The sequence below is a fragment of the Podarcis tiliguerta genome, assembly GCF_965153285.1.
Source record: "Podarcis tiliguerta genome assembly, chromosome: 18".
Classification (NCBI taxonomy): Eukaryota; Metazoa; Chordata; class Lepidosauria; order Squamata; family Lacertidae; genus Podarcis; species Podarcis tiliguerta.
Window position 1 is genome coordinate 3,662,788 of NC_139551.1, and position 14,668 is coordinate 3,677,455.

Consider the following 14,668-nt stretch of genomic DNA (forward strand, 5'->3'; position numbering starts at 1 on the left):
AGGTGGGGAAATATTGTTTTAAAAAGGTGTGGTCCTATGTATATCAGTGTATTCAAATCTGAATTGTCAAATTGTGTTATTATTGTTATTGTGGTTTTTGTTGTATGTGTCTTTTGCGGTTGATGTTTGTATCGAGAAATTGATTAAACAATTTTTTTTTTAAAGGAAGCAAAAGTTAAAGGAAGGTTCGCTGGCTTAAAGAGGGTGCAAAAAAACGTCCCAAGGTAACCCCGGCCCATGCTCGGTTTTAAACAGTGAATTTTGAAACAGAGAAACACAGGCGAGGATAGAATGTTTATTACGTATCAGCCGGAGGGTTGGTTTTTCCAGAACTACCGAAAGAGGGAAATAACATCCCTGCAATGCATCAGTCAAGAGTTTTAATAAAATAATTGTTCTCGTATTTGTTTCTCAAACTGAAATTTTCAGGTTTGGAACCAGAGTAAAACTGCACGAGTTATCTTCCCAGAATTGTTTTACCAGGCCCCTCCGTACACAAACACACAGCTGCTGGTCCCAAATCGAAGGGCGAGCCCCGGTTTCGTTCTGACAGTCCCGTTTCTCAAATATTGCCTTGCCTTATTGGTCCCCAGGGAAAGGAGATCCGTTTCGACACAAAGACACCTGCGGCCCACCAAGCAAGCCGTGTTTTCTTGCCGGCTGGTTGTCCCATTTGGAAAACTCTTGGGCTATTACGGCCAATGTTAATCCTACCCAAAGTAGGCAAAAATGACATTTATGAGGGTTGGTCGACTCTGAACAGGGATGCATTTAGAAGCAGGCTGGTTTGTAGCATACGATGCCACAGGAAAGAGGAAGGAACTGCAAATCGTTTAGGGGGAATGCTGGCCTAGATTGACTTCCTGGGGTGAGGAAGGAAAGGGGGGGACGATTCTTCCTTCTCATCAGTAGCACGGAAGGGAAAGAACCAACGGCTTTAAATAGCCGCGGTTCCCCCCTTTTAGCCTGACCTGCGGCACAACCTACACCGTTAGGCGATATTGTCACGGAGCGGGCGGTTCTGTCGAAACGGCATTTCCCGGCTGCCGTTTTCCTTCGCCAGCGAACAATTGCGATCTGTTGCGACGCTGCAAAAGAGCTGTATGCGGCAATGCTACCTGCTTAAGCGGTAAATGGATGAGTCCAAAGTTAGGGTCATCGCTTGGATGTAAACAAAACAGAAACGAAACAAAAAACGGGTCTGGAACCTTTAGGACATCCAAACCCAAGTGGGTCTACAATTCCCCTCATCCTAAACTGACCGGGACTGATGGGAACCGGAGTCCGACGAAATCAGGCCAGTCCCTCGCACCTTTCCAAATTCCTTAAGCGCCAGCACTGGGTTTTTCAGCACCCCCCTGAGCTGCCACCAGTCCTTGCTGAGGCTGTATTTCGAAAGCAGTTTGTGGAACGCCGCTGCAGGGGACCCCACGAAAGGGCGAGGCGATACCGATGTCGGGGAGAGGATAGAAGAACCGCGTGGTTTTCCCGCTCGGCGGCGGAGGCAGGTGGCGGAGAAAGGGGGTGGGTTTAAACAGCGGCAATCTCGTTCCGGTTTGCCACATCTGGACCCAAGAATAGCAGCCGCAGCAAATGTCGCTGATGGTCCCCTCCTTCTCAAGGAGAGGAAATTCCTGGCCCCTGAGCTGCGGCGGATTGTTGACGTTACACCGGTGACGCGACCCCTGCCCGAAGCTGGAATTCTGATTGTCCTGCCTGTTTTTAGGAATGTGGAAGGAACACAGTCCTGGACGGCTTGGCGATTCGATCTCCAGAGTCACTACATTCGTCTCGTCGGCCGCGGGGCAAAGAGGAGACGCCAGCTCTCCTCTCCAAGAGCCCCGGGAGGGAAGTTTGTGTGGGGCAAAGCAGCGTCAAAAGCAGCTCCAGGTAACAGGTTTTTTTTAAAGTAACAGTTTTTTAAAAAGAAACAGAAAGGGAATTGATAAAAGTGGCTTCCGATGATGGCTCTCCACCTCCTCTGGTCACTTCAAGGCCGTTGGTCCCGTCATCACCTAGAAAACGGAAGGAAAATTACAGGGAATCTGCCAGTTGCTCTACGGGCTCAGGTAAAGGGTAAAGGGACCCCTGAACATTAGGTCCAGTCGTGGCCGACTCTGGGGTTGCGGCGCTCATCTCGCTTTACTGGCCTACGTGGGGCTACCTTTGAAGGTGACCTGGAAACTACAACTAATCCAGAATGCGGCAGCCAGACTGCTGACTGGGAGCGGCCGCCGAGACCACACAACGCCGGTCTTGAAAGACCTACATTGGCTCCCAGTACGTTTCCGAGCACAATTCAAAGTGTTGGTGCTGACCTTTAAAGCCCTAAATGGCCTCGACCCAGTAGACCCGAAGGAGCGTCTCTACTCCCATCGTCCAGCCTGGACTCTGAGGTCCAGCTCTGAGGGCCTTCTGGCGGTTCCCTCATTGCGAGAAGCAAAGCTACAGGGAAGCAGGCAGAGGGCCTTCTCAGTAGTGGCACCTGCCCTGTGGAACGCCCTCCAATCAGATGTCAGATAAACAACTACCTGACATTCAGAAGACATCTTAAGGCAGCCCTGTTCAGGGAAGTTTTTGATGTGTGATATTTTAGTGTTTTTTGGTTTCTATGGAAGCCGCCCAGAGTGGCTGGGGAAACCCAGCCAGATGGGCGGGGTACAAATAATAAATTATTATTATTATTATAGTATATTGTCAGGGAATTGGAGGCAGAGAAGGGGGAGAGAATGGGGACTTACGGAGATCAGGCTCCGTTAATTAGCAGCTGTTCTTCCTCGGACAAGGAAGGTGACGAAGGGCTGTCAGGAGGCAATGAATCTGAGGGGGGGGGCACTTCCAGGGCCCAGCCACTCTCGTAACAGAGGAAGGAAGGGGGCTGGGCTCAGGAAACGGATATGCTGGGGGAAACGGAAAGCTCCTTCAGTCGAGGCAACTGACTCGCCATGATGGAGACGGGCTTTTGAGCTCTTGTATATAGCAAGAAAAAAACCAATAAATCTTTGTAAATATGGCTAGATTCCCGGACTCATATCTCTACTAGCACCCACCAATCGTTCCTGACATATATATACATACATTATTTTATTTGCAGGCCGCCATCCCAGGCTCAAGGCAGCTTACTAAAGAATGAAAAAGAAATACACAATTGCAACATACGAAAGTTGGTAATAAGCAATCAAAAACACGCAACCGAATCAAACCGTTTCCACATAAAACATGGTAAGATGTAAAGATAAAAAGTTAATGTAGACGACAACCCCCAGTACCCCGACCGAACAATACCCCAGCCCAAGAGTGCTGAGGACCGAAGCGCTAATATCTGCACCGGCCCTTGTGAACTTGAAGATGGCGGTTCCCTCACTGTGAGAAGTGAGGTTACAGGGAACAGGGCAGAGGGCCTTCTCGGTGGTGGCGCCCTCCCTGTGGAACACCCTCCTGTCAGATGTCAAGAATATAAGCAACTATCCTACTTTTAAAAGACATCTGAAGGCAGTCCTGTTTAGGGAAGTTGTTAATGTTGTTTTATTCTATTATTAGTGATCTGTTGGGAGCCTCCCAGAGTGGTTGGGGTAACCTAGCCAGATGGGCAAGGTATAAATTATAAAATTATTATTATTATTACAGTGGTACCTCAGGTTAAGAACTTAATTCGTTCTGGAGGTCCGTTCTTAACCTGAGGTACCACTTTAACTAACGGGGAGTCCCGCCACCGCCGCACGATTTCTGTTCTCATCCTGAAGCAAAGTTCTTAACCCGAGGTACTATTTCTGGGTTAGTGGAGTCTGTAACCTGAGCTTACCATTTTATTATTATTATTAAAGGCTCAGGAGTAAACCCTACACAAATCCAGAGTCCCTAATATGGTTGGATAGCGCCTTGTACGCCTCCTTCCGGCATCTCCTGCACTTTTTAATGCTTAATGCTGTATTGTGTTTTTAATATTTGACTGGGAGCCGATCAATTATTATTAAAGATACACTCACCAGATGAACACACCCCATAGAAGCAGGGGAAGTTAAACACATCCTTGGCTGTTCAACCTTGATATACCGTATTTTTTGCCCTATAAGACTCACTTTTTCCCTCCTAAAAAGTAAGGGAAATGTGTGTGCGTCTTATGGAGTGAATGCAGGCTGCGCAGCTGTCACAGAAGCCAGAACAGCAAAAGGGATTGCTGCTTTCACTCCACAGCGATCCCTCTTGCTGTTCTGGCTTCTGAGATTCAGAATATTTTTTTCCTTGTTTTCCTCCACCAAGAACTAGGTGCGTCTTGTGGTCTGGTGCGTCTTATAGAGAGAAAAATACGGTAATCCTGCAGCAGGACTTGGGTGTCACCAGCCTAACACCCGCAACCTGAAGGGTCATTCGTACTTGGCACTCACCGTCTCAGATTCCGAGTTTCAAACAGGGTATCTTCGTCGCTCTCGAGGGAGGCCATCTCCATGGGGTCTTCCGAGTTGGAAAGGAGCCCGTACTTTTTCCGTGGCGGTTTCCTCGTCCTGCAAAAAAATGGTATGCGTTCAGCTACAGTTTGTGTGTGACGTTAAGCAAGCCCAGAGCAGAGCCATATAAATTTGCGGAGGCTTTCAGCAGGTCTACTCTGCAGTCTGGGACGCAGGTGGCGCTGTGCTCTAAATTTCATTCTGAGTGAAATCAGCCCTGAGTGCTCACTGGAAGGACAGATCCTGAAGCTGAGGCTCCAAGACTTTGGCCACCTCAGGAGAAGAGAAGACTCCCTGGAAAAGACCCTGATGCTGGGAAAGATGGAGGGCGCAAGGAGAAGGGGACGACGGAGGACGAGATGGTGGGACAGTGTTCTCGAAGCTAACAGCATGAATTTGACCAAACTGCGAGAGGCAGTGGAAGACAGGAGGGCCTGGCGTGCTCTGGTCCAGGGGGTCACGAAGAGGCGGACACGACTAAACGACTAAAACAACAATTTCCACACACCCCTGGAACGTACAGCCCTTCCCTCCAGGCGAGCAAAGAATCCTGGAATCACAGCGTTGGAAGGGGGACCCCAGAGGGTCATCTAGCCCAACCCATTGCAATGCAGGATTATTATTTTTGCCCAGACTTGAACTCATGACCCCAGGTCTAGTGCTCTGCCACCCGAGTGACCCAGGGTATTAAAGGGCAATGACAGTTATTGCGATAATAGGTAAAGGTAAAGGGACCCCTGACCATTAGGTCCAGTCGTGGCCGACTCTGGGGTTGTGGCGCTCATCTTGCTTTATTGGCCGAGGGAGCCAGCGTACAGCTTCCAGGTCATGTGGCCAACAGGACTAAGCCGCTTCTGGCGAACCAGAGCAGCGCACGGAAACGCCGTTTACCCTCGGGTCCCTCCCAACTCTACAGATTCTGTGATTTTACGAAAGTCTCTGCCCACAGAAACAGGAACGGGGGGTTTCATAGAATCATATAGTTGTAGAATTGGAAGACACCCCAAGGATCATCTTGTCTGTCTTGCGAAATAATGCACGTCCAAAAAGTGTGTCGCCAACATGGAAAGTTTGGATAGGTAAAGGTAAAGGGACCCCTGACCATTAGGTCCAGTCGTGGCCGACTCTGGGGTTGCGGTGCTCATCTCGCTTTACTGGCCGAGGGAGCTGGCGTACAGCTTCCGGGTCGTGTGGCCAGCAGGACTAAGCCGCTTCTGGCGAACCAGAGCAGCGCACGGAAACGCCGTCTACCTTCCCGCCGGAGTGGTACCTATTTATCTACTTGCACTTTGACATGCTTTTGAAGTGCTAGGTTGGCAGGAGCTGGGACCGAGCAACGGGAGCTCACCCCATCATTGCGGGGATTCGAACCGCCGACCTTCTGATCGGCAAGCCCTAGGCTCTGTGGCTTAGCCCACATCCCATTGCGATCATAAGCAAGGCAGAAAATGGAAAAGGTGGGGAGTGGGCGTGGCTTCGTGGGAAGGTTCTGGGGGCCGGGGGAAGGGGCCTGGGGGCCGCATCCGGGTCCCAAGCCGGAAGTGCCTTCTTGGGGGGGCCTTCCTCCTCCTCTTCCTCACCGCAGCGCTCTGCCCCCGAGGTAGTAGAGGAGGCCGATGCCGGCCACGCCGGCGATGACGTAGAGCGCCCGGTGAAGCGCCGGCATATGCAGGCCCAGCAGCCCAGAAGACGACGAGGAAGAGGAGGAAGAGGACCCGGATGTCGCCGCCGCCGTCGGCGCTGCTTCCGTAGCCGCGGGGTCCCCGGCCGGAGAGGTCTTGTTCCCCGCCGCCGTGAGAGTCAGCAGCGCCGCCGCCGCTACCCAGACGAGCCTCGCCGCCGCCGCCATCCGGGGCTCCGCGGTACGGGTAGGCCGCGCCGGAAGTGGCGGCGGGGAAGCGGTGCAGCGACGGACCGGCTTCCGGTCGGCCGACGAGAGAGTTTGGGAGAGCGGCGCTCCTCCGCTCCTGGTTTTTCCCCTATGGATCCGAGTTAGGGAAAGGCCGAGCAGAAGCTGGAATTTGCTTTAAGAGTAGAGGGGAAACCGGTAGAAGTCAAACAATAACAGTGTCTTTCGGGGGGGGGGATGGGACTACAGTTCCCATGTGGCATAGCGGGGGAGGCGGCGCCCGCCAAGAGTTCGGCCGCCGGCGCGGTGACTGATGGGAAATGCAGTCCTGATGCTCGCAGTGCATTATGGGGGGCAGCAGCGCCTGAGGAGAATGAAGGCGGCCATTTTTAAATATCCGCTTCAGGTGTGGTGGCTGACGGGAAATGGAGTCCGGAATTCGCGGGGTTTTTTAGCTGCCTATGAGGAGGCGCGGTGGCTTCTGGGAAGCTTTCCGTCAGCTTCCGCTCCGCGCGGTGCATGCCGGAACCTGTAGTCTCCGGCTTCTCCCGGCGCCTTCCTTCCCCGCTGCTCGTCTCCGCTGTGCCCTTGGCGTCGCCATGCTCCCTCTCGGCCGCTTCCTCGCCCGCCGCGCCTGGGCCCTGGGCTCCCGGGCCCACGCCAGGCACTATGCTGAGGCCGCCCCTGCCGGTCAGGCCCAGATGGCCTTCACCTTCGCCTCGCCCTCCCAGGTAGTCGCCATGGCAACCAAAGTGGGGGGGGAGGATTTTGGGGGGGACTTCTTTAAAGACTGGATTTTAAAGGGTTAACTTGCAGTAGTGGGGGGGGGGGAGCCTGTGGAACCTCCAGCTACGTGACAAGCTGCCAAATTGTTAGTCCACAAGGTCGCTTCATTGGAAGGGGGAAAGAGGTTTTAAAGGGTTAATTGAAAGAGGTTTAAAGGGTTAATTGAAAGAGGTTTCTTTTTTTTCAAATAATATTTATTATTTTCAGTAGATAAACATAATGAAAAAGAAGAGATTAACAATAATAAAGACAAACAAAAAACAGGAGAAAAAAGATACATACCGCATATTACCACTTAATTAATTTTAATTTAAAGAGGTTTAAAGGGTTAATTTAAGGAGGGGGGTAGTATGTGGCTCGTCAGCCTGCTCCAAGTTGCTACTCCACAAGGTCACTCATGACTTCAATTGTTTATTCTAAAGGATTTACATTATAATGATAATAATATTTTTAGTTATTCTAAAATAAAAAGCAGCAATCCCTCTTGCTGTTCTGGCTTGCTGTTCTGGCTTCTGGGATAGCTGCGCAGCCTGCATTCGCTCCATAAGACGCACACACATTTCCCCTTACTTTTTAGGAGGGAAAAAGTGAGTCATAGAGCAAAAAATACGGTAGCTTCTTGAAATGACCAGCAAGCTCAGGTGAGTCTGACCTCTCTGCTTCTTCTCACACGCTCCCTGTCCCCTTTTTTCAGGTTTACTACAATGCGGCCAACGTGAAGCAAGTCGACGTCCCCACGCTGAGTGGAACCTTCGGCATCTTGGCCGCCCATGTTCCCACCTTGCAAGTCCTGAAGCCTGGAGTTGTGACGGTCTTTGCCGAGGACGGCTCTTCCACAAAATACTTCAGTATGTTTGGAAACTGGGGCAGGGTTGCGGGAGGCGGTTTCGGGTCCTTTGCATCGAGACCCCCAGTGAACCATTGTGGCCGCAAATCTATAGGATTCACTTTTTCCCCTCCAAAAATGAAGGGGAGATGTGTGTGCGTCCTATGGAGCGAATGCAGGCTCCTTGGCTTCAGCGAAAGGAACCTAAAGCCTCCGGAGCGCAGTGGGAAATTGCGCTGCGCTGCGAAGGCTTCAGGGATAGCCACTACGCTCCGGAGGCTTCGGGTTCCTTTCGCTGAAGCCAGGAGAGTCTTGCTCTCCCGCTGTGCTCCGGAGGCTTCAGGCGGCTATCCCTGAAGCCTGGCGAGTTCATTCAGTCCAGAAACTGAGGGCCTTCTGGTGGTTCCCTCCCTGTGAGAAGTGAAGTTACAGGGAACCAGGCAGAGGGCCTTCTCAGTAGTGGCGCCCGCCCTGCGGAACGCCCTCCCACCAGATGTCAAAGAGAAAAAGAACTACCAAACTTTTAGATGACATCTGAAGGCAGCCCTGTTTAGGGAAGCTTTTAATGTTTAATAGATTATTGTGTTTTAATATTCTGTTGAAAGCCGCCCAGAGTGGCTGGGAAAACCCATTCAGCTGGGCGGGGTATAAATAATAAATTATTATTATTATGTGCACCATCTTTCAAGTTCCTTGGATGAAACGGAAGGAATAAAGAATGGTTCATGGCCCTGTTCTCAGCTAATTCTTTTGTGTGTGTTTTCCCCCACCTTCCTTGAAATTTTGCAGTTAGTAGCGGCTCTATCACAGTGAACGCAGACTCTTCGGTCCAGCTGCTTGCTGAGGAAGTGGCGATGTTGGATCAGCTGGATGCTGCGGTGAGTGGCGTGCCTGCCCTCTCTTTCCTCTTCCCCCAGAGACTTCCTAAAAATATCAGAAGTCTGCTCCACGCTTGTCAGGGAACTGCCATCAGTGTCCGAGGGAGAGAGCAAGCTCTGAAGGGATCCCAGAGAGCGTCCCAGGAGTGGGAGGGGCAGCCCATCTTCTGGGGGAGAGAATCAGCGTAGCTCCAGTGGAGAAGGGGGGCAGATGGGGGAAGCGGCAAGGCGGTCCCATGACTCCTTGCCTGGGACCAGCGGGGAGAGTAGGGGTCCTCCGCTGCCTACGCCCTCCTTGCGCAGAAGGCTTCCGCGCAGGGAGAGTCGGAGGAGACTAGGTGTCAAAGAACTTCTTTGCTGGAAGAAGCTTAAGAAACGTCCACTGACGGATTCTGCCAGCGATTGAGACGGTCACGGGCGAGTGGCTGCCCGGACAGGAAAGGTTCACTCAGGCAACCCAGCCAGACGTTGAGACAAGCTTACGCACGAGCAACCCCTAGAACCATTACAACGGTCATGCAGAGATTCTGCTAATTTGAAAACACTTCACATTTTTCTGTTCAGTGTGTGGCATCAGCGACATCACAGGCAGGAGCATGACTTATTCCCCATCTGTAGCCCAATTTTGTGCTGGCCCGGGAGGTTTGCCATTTTTAGAAGAGATTTTATCACTTTGACACCTTAGTTCGAAGTATACCCTGCGGGCGTGAGCTTAATCAGTAACGTAAACGGCGTTTCCGTGCGCTCTGGTTTCCGTCATGCGCCAGAAGCAGTTTAGTCCTGCCGGCCACATGACGCGGAAAGCTGTCTGCGGACAAACACCGGCTCCCTCGACCCGAAAGCGAGATGAGCGCCGCAACCCCATAGTCGCCTTTGACTGGACTTAACCACCCAGGGGTCTTTTACCTTTTCATCTGTAAGGTGAAATATTTTCCAAGTTTGTTTAGACGCCACTGGGATGACTGCATGCAGGACTTAACAATTGTGCGTGCATTGCTTTTTTGAAATTTTCGGCAGGGTTTGAAGTAAAAGAATACTTTATTATAAAGTAACAGTCCAGTAGGAAAGGAAAAAACCAGGGTTCACAGCCATTATTTCAAAAAACACAAGTGCATTCTCAAGAGGGAGCACATTGAATTAGATGTTGCCACAGAAAGAGACCCGGCGCAGAGAAAATGCAAAACAAACATTATAATTACAGAATGAAAATGTACTTGCCTCGGAAATTGCTATCCATGTGATTGGCCTGTCTTTTGCCTGCCAAACAGAGGCAAAGTCTATAGATATCCTTTATTGAAAAGTTACTGTACTTTTCCGTCTATAAGACGCCCCCATGTATAAGACCCCCCCTATTTTGGGGGACTCTAATTTAAGAAAATGGGGGGAGATGGCACAGAGTTGTGGAGGTTTTGCCTTTTTTTTCGGAGGATTACCCAGGGATGCAGGTGGTGCTGTGGGTTAAACCACAGAGCCTAGGACTTGCCGATCAGAAGGTCGGCGGTTCGAATCCCCGCAACGGGGTGAGCTCCCGTTGCTCGGTCCCTGCTCCTGCCAACCTAGCAGTTCAAAAGCACATCAGAGTGCAAGTAGATCAATAGGTACCACTCCGTCAGGAAGGTAAGCGGCGTTTCCGTGCACTGCTCTGGTTTGCCAGAAGTGGCTTAGTCCTGCTGGGCACATGACCCGGAAGCTGTACGCCAGCTCCCTCGGCCTATAGAGCGAGATGAGCGCCGCAACCCCAGAGTTGGCCACGACTGGACCTAATTGTCAGGAGTCCCTTTACCTTTACCTTACCCAGGTTGGTTGAGCAACCCCCACTTTTTAGCATGATTTTTAAAGGAAAGAAACATAGTCTTATACACAGAAAACTACAGTGGTTTCTCTGAAATGAGAACAAACATTCCCATGTGGAACCGAATCGTTTAAAGAAAAACCCAGACACCCTTTCAAGCCCTGTGACATGCTCAGATGATAGCATTTTGTCCCCATCACCCCCTCCCAAAATGGCCTCCCCGGCAACTGTCACATTGCACCTTTTCCCCTCTTCCGGGTCTGATCCCAATAACCTTTGTCCCCCCCTTCCATTCGCAGACAGCCAAGTCAAACCTGGAGAAGGCCCTGTCACAGCTGGCGTCCGCCTCCGACGAAGCGGCCAAGGCGGAAGCACAGATCAGCGTGGAAGCCAACGAGGCGATCGTGAAAGCTTTGGAGTGAGAAGGGTAAGCCCTAATAATAATAATAATAATAATAATAAATTTTATTTATATCCCGCCCTCCCCAGCTGAAGCCGGGATCAGGGTGGCTAGCAACAATACAATAGTACAACATTTTAAAATCATTTCATTGTAAAAGTAATTCAAATCAAATTGATGGCAACCATTGGGCCAAAGTTCTGTGAGGATTGCCAAAAGAGGGAGTCAGCCTGTGCCCTGGCCAAAAGCCTGGTGGAACAGCTCTGTCTTGCAGGCCCTGCGGAAAGATGTCAAGTCCTGCAGGGCCCTAGTCTCTTGTGACAGAGCGTTCCACCAGATTGGAGCTACAGCCGAAAAAGCTGGTTGAGGCCAGCCTAACCTCTCTGTGGCCCAGGACCTCCAAGATGTTTTTGTTTGAAGACCGTAAGGTCCTCCGTGGGACATACCAGGAGAGGCGGTCCCGTAGGTACGAGGGTCCTAGGCCGTAGAGGGCTTTGAAGGTTAAAACCAGCACCTTAAACCTGATCCTGTACTCCACCGGGAGCCAGTGCAGCTGGTATAGCACCGGGTGAATGTGATCTCGCAGCGAGGACCCCGTAAGGAGTCTCGCCACAGCATTCTGCACCTGCTGGAGTTTCTGGGTCAGTCTCAAGGGCAGCCCCACGTAGAGCGAGTTACCATAATCCAGTCTGGAGGATTCCACGCTCTAACCATCACGCCACGCTTTCCCAGAACTCCAGTTCCTGGCACTGAGGGTGGTTCGAAGCGGTGAGAGAGATTTGTTGCTTCAGACAGATTCCTGCCGCTAGGTGGCACAGAAGGGCTGGCGGACAAATCTATCTGGTGAGCTTTCAAGCTCCCTTTCCGAAGCCAGGGTGCATTAATTGGCTATTCCGTGACATTGCTTCTGTGCCGCTCAGCTGACATCTTCCTTTTTTGCCTTCCATCCTGAAAAGGGGAAATGATTGCTGCCTTCTTTTTTTGAGGCCCCCAGTGGGAGAAAGGCCACTGTCTCCGCAAATCTTTGCGTCAAGGAGGACCGAAAGAGTTCCTCTCTAGCCCCTGCCCACTGAGCTGCCTGCTTGCTCTCAGGAGTGAACCCTATACAAATCTGGAGTGGAGTTGCTAATGCGGTTGGACGGCGCCTCGTACGCCTCCTTCCCGCAACTCCTGCAGCCCGGCTTGTGCCAGATACCTTGCTCTGATTTCCTTTGGGCCATATCAGTGAGGCTGAGATGCAGGTCTTGTCGGCTGGGCAGCCCGGGACCTCCAGACACCCATCCCAGGCTTGCACCCCGGAGAGGTTGCTTCAGTGCTGCAAATTCAGCACCCCCCTTGGCTTCTCATTCTCCTTGTCCGCCTGCCAGGGAATCCTTAGCTGCGATTCCTGAATTGCTTGGTGGGGTGGACTGGATGACCTTTGGGGTTCCCCTCCAACTCTCTGATCCTATCGTTTTCTCTGTTGCAGGAATACCCCGCCGCTTTCTGGAAACGGCCCTGTCTCTCTTTTCCCTCTGGACCTCCTTCTCTTTGTCCGTGCAGATGGTTTGGGTAAACCCCGTCAATTTAGCTTTTGACCAATTAAAAAACGGGTGGAAAAATCTGCGAAAGGCCCCTCTGCACCTTTGTCCTTGTCTGCATTCTTGCCTGCGGCTTCAGAGCCCTTGCGCCATTTGCAAAACTGTGCGCCTGCTTCAGTTGAAAGCCCTTGTTAGCTCGGTAGAGCATGAGACACTCAATCTCAGGGCACGAGTTCGAGTCTCACATTCCTGCATTGCTGAGGGTTGGGCCAGATGACCCGCCATGTCCCTTCCAACTCTACAATTCCATAAATCAGGAAGGTTCCCCCTCAAAGTCGCCCCCACAAAATCCTCTGGAAATGCCAGCGAGCCTAATCTCCCAGGTACTGAATTCCCAGGTGAGCCCCAAAGGCCAGCTAAGCTGCTCATCCGTGGCAGGCTGTGGGGCGAGCTGCTGTTGGGGTCCAGGGAGGGCAGGGAAGCATCATTTTGAGAGTGTTTTAAGGCAGGAACCGGCCTGTGGGTTTAGGGAGAGCTCAGAGACAGGCCAGGACATTTGCAGTGGCGGACCTTTGGGCTCTCGAATACCGCCTCTGACATTTGACACCAGGGGTGGACGTCTTTTAGGATGCAGCTTACATCTGCGGTTGCATTCGAACTAACATTGCATTTTCATCGTCGTAACCCGCCCTGGGACCTTGGGGTGTGATCGCAGGTTAAAAGGTATAGGTACCCCTGACCGTTAGGTCCAGTCGTAACCGACTCTGGGGTTGCGGCGCTCATCTCGCTTTCCTGGCCGAGGGAGCCGGCGTACAGCTTCTGGGTCATGTGGCCAGCAGGACTAAGCCGCTTCTGGCGAACCAGAGCAGCGCACGGAAACGCCGTTTACCTTCCCGCCAGAGCGGTACCTATTTATCTACTTGCACTTTGACATGCTTTCAAACTGCTAGGTGGGCAGGAGCAGGGACCGAGCAACGGGAGCTCACCCCGTCATTGCGGGGATTCGAACCACCGACCTTCTAATCAGCAAGTCCTAGGCTCTGTAGTTTAACCCACAGCGCCATCCGCATCCCTGAAGGGCAGATAATTAATCATAATTATGATAACCGGGGGGCCCATCCAGGCACCGAGAGAAGGCTCTGCTGCCAGGTGGTAGCAAGGGTAGGTAACTGGGGGAGAGCTGTGTTGATTTCCCTGCTCTCCAGCGCCCCCGTCCGCTTATCTCGCTTTCTCACCCAGGTGTGTTGTTTGGCCGGCAAATGATCCCGCTCCCCTGCTTTGGCATTGAGCCTGGCAACTCCTACGTCACAGTGGGGGGGGGGGGGGGCGGGAAAGAATAATAAACCCACAAAAACAGCACCCAGCACAGCAGCAACTTGTCTAAATGGAACGGACTCCTTTGGAAAGGGGGGGAACTCTCCTTCAGTTTTTTAAGCAGAGGTTGGACAGCCACCGGTCACGGTTGCTTTAGTTGAGATTGGGGGTTGGACTGGATGACCCCTGGAGGTCCCTTCCAGCTGTACGATTCTGCGGCTGGTAGCAGAAGAGCTTGGCTGCTGGATCTGGCCGGGGGGGGGGGGGGAACTGTCTACTCCAACATCCTGCGCAACGGATTCCACTCTCCCCTCCGGTGATTGCCATCAGGGACCTTGGTTTGCCACCCGGGGCATCTGGAAGTCTCCTGTTGGGGCACAACTTTGGGGGCAGGATCGAGGAGGGTGGGGCAGCGCCAAGCCCCCTTCTGAAAAGCGCTGTTTCCCTACCACCAGTCGGAGGGAGCAAGTGCTCTTCGGATCTCAGCCAGACCCAGGACCCCACGTCTTCAGCCCCACTTCTTAACCCCTTGCCCCACCATTCTGCGTGCTGACAGGCCTGGGGGGCAGTTTGCGTCCGTCCCGGGCCTTGATGCATCCCGGTTGAGTGCCTGTTCCTCACTTGTGCACCGTATCGCTGTCTGCGTCCATCGTCGTCCTCTGAAACCGTCCCAGTTAACATATGAACGTAAGGAGAGTTTGCTGCCTCAAGCCAGTGGTTCATCTATTCCAGTCTTCTCTTCTCACAGGAACCAACCCGATGCCCCAATTTCGAAGCCTGCAGGCCGGATTACCCTCCTGCGGTTTCCAGGAACTGGGGTTCAGAATCATTGCTGCCTCCGACTGTGGGTGCGCAGAG

General features: G+C 52.2%; 2 protein-coding genes and 1 long non-coding RNA gene across 3 annotated transcripts; 2 read left to right on the forward strand and 1 right to left on the reverse strand.

Moving 5' to 3' along the window:
* Positions 1-282: 282 nt before the first annotated feature.
* On the reverse strand, positions 283-6,352 carry FAM174C (family with sequence similarity 174 member C). Its single transcript, XM_083422002.1, has 3 exons — positions 6,026-6,352; positions 4,386-4,502; positions 283-2,015 (listed from the first exon to the last, which is right to left on the reverse strand). Exons 1-3 carry the CDS (start codon positions 6,292-6,294, stop codon positions 2,012-2,014), a joined length of 390 nt encoding a protein of 129 aa, XP_083278128.1. The 5' UTR covers positions 6,295-6,352; the 3' UTR covers positions 283-2,011.
* On the forward strand, positions 1,977-6,388 carry LOC310668656. Its single transcript, XR_014506761.1, has 3 exons — positions 1,977-2,076; positions 5,171-5,902; positions 6,345-6,388. It is a non-coding gene; the product is annotated as an uncharacterized lncRNA (long non-coding RNA).
* A 441-nt stretch (positions 6,389-6,829) lies between these two features.
* On the forward strand, positions 6,830-12,596 carry ATP5F1D (ATP synthase F1 subunit delta). Its single transcript, XM_083421953.1, has 5 exons — positions 6,830-7,025; positions 7,775-7,928; positions 8,696-8,784; positions 10,876-11,003; positions 12,445-12,596. Exons 1-4 carry the CDS (start codon positions 6,894-6,896, stop codon positions 10,996-10,998), a joined length of 498 nt encoding a protein of 165 aa, XP_083278079.1. The 5' UTR covers positions 6,830-6,893; the 3' UTR covers positions 10,999-11,003; positions 12,445-12,596.
* Positions 12,597-14,668: the final 2,072 nt, after the last annotated feature.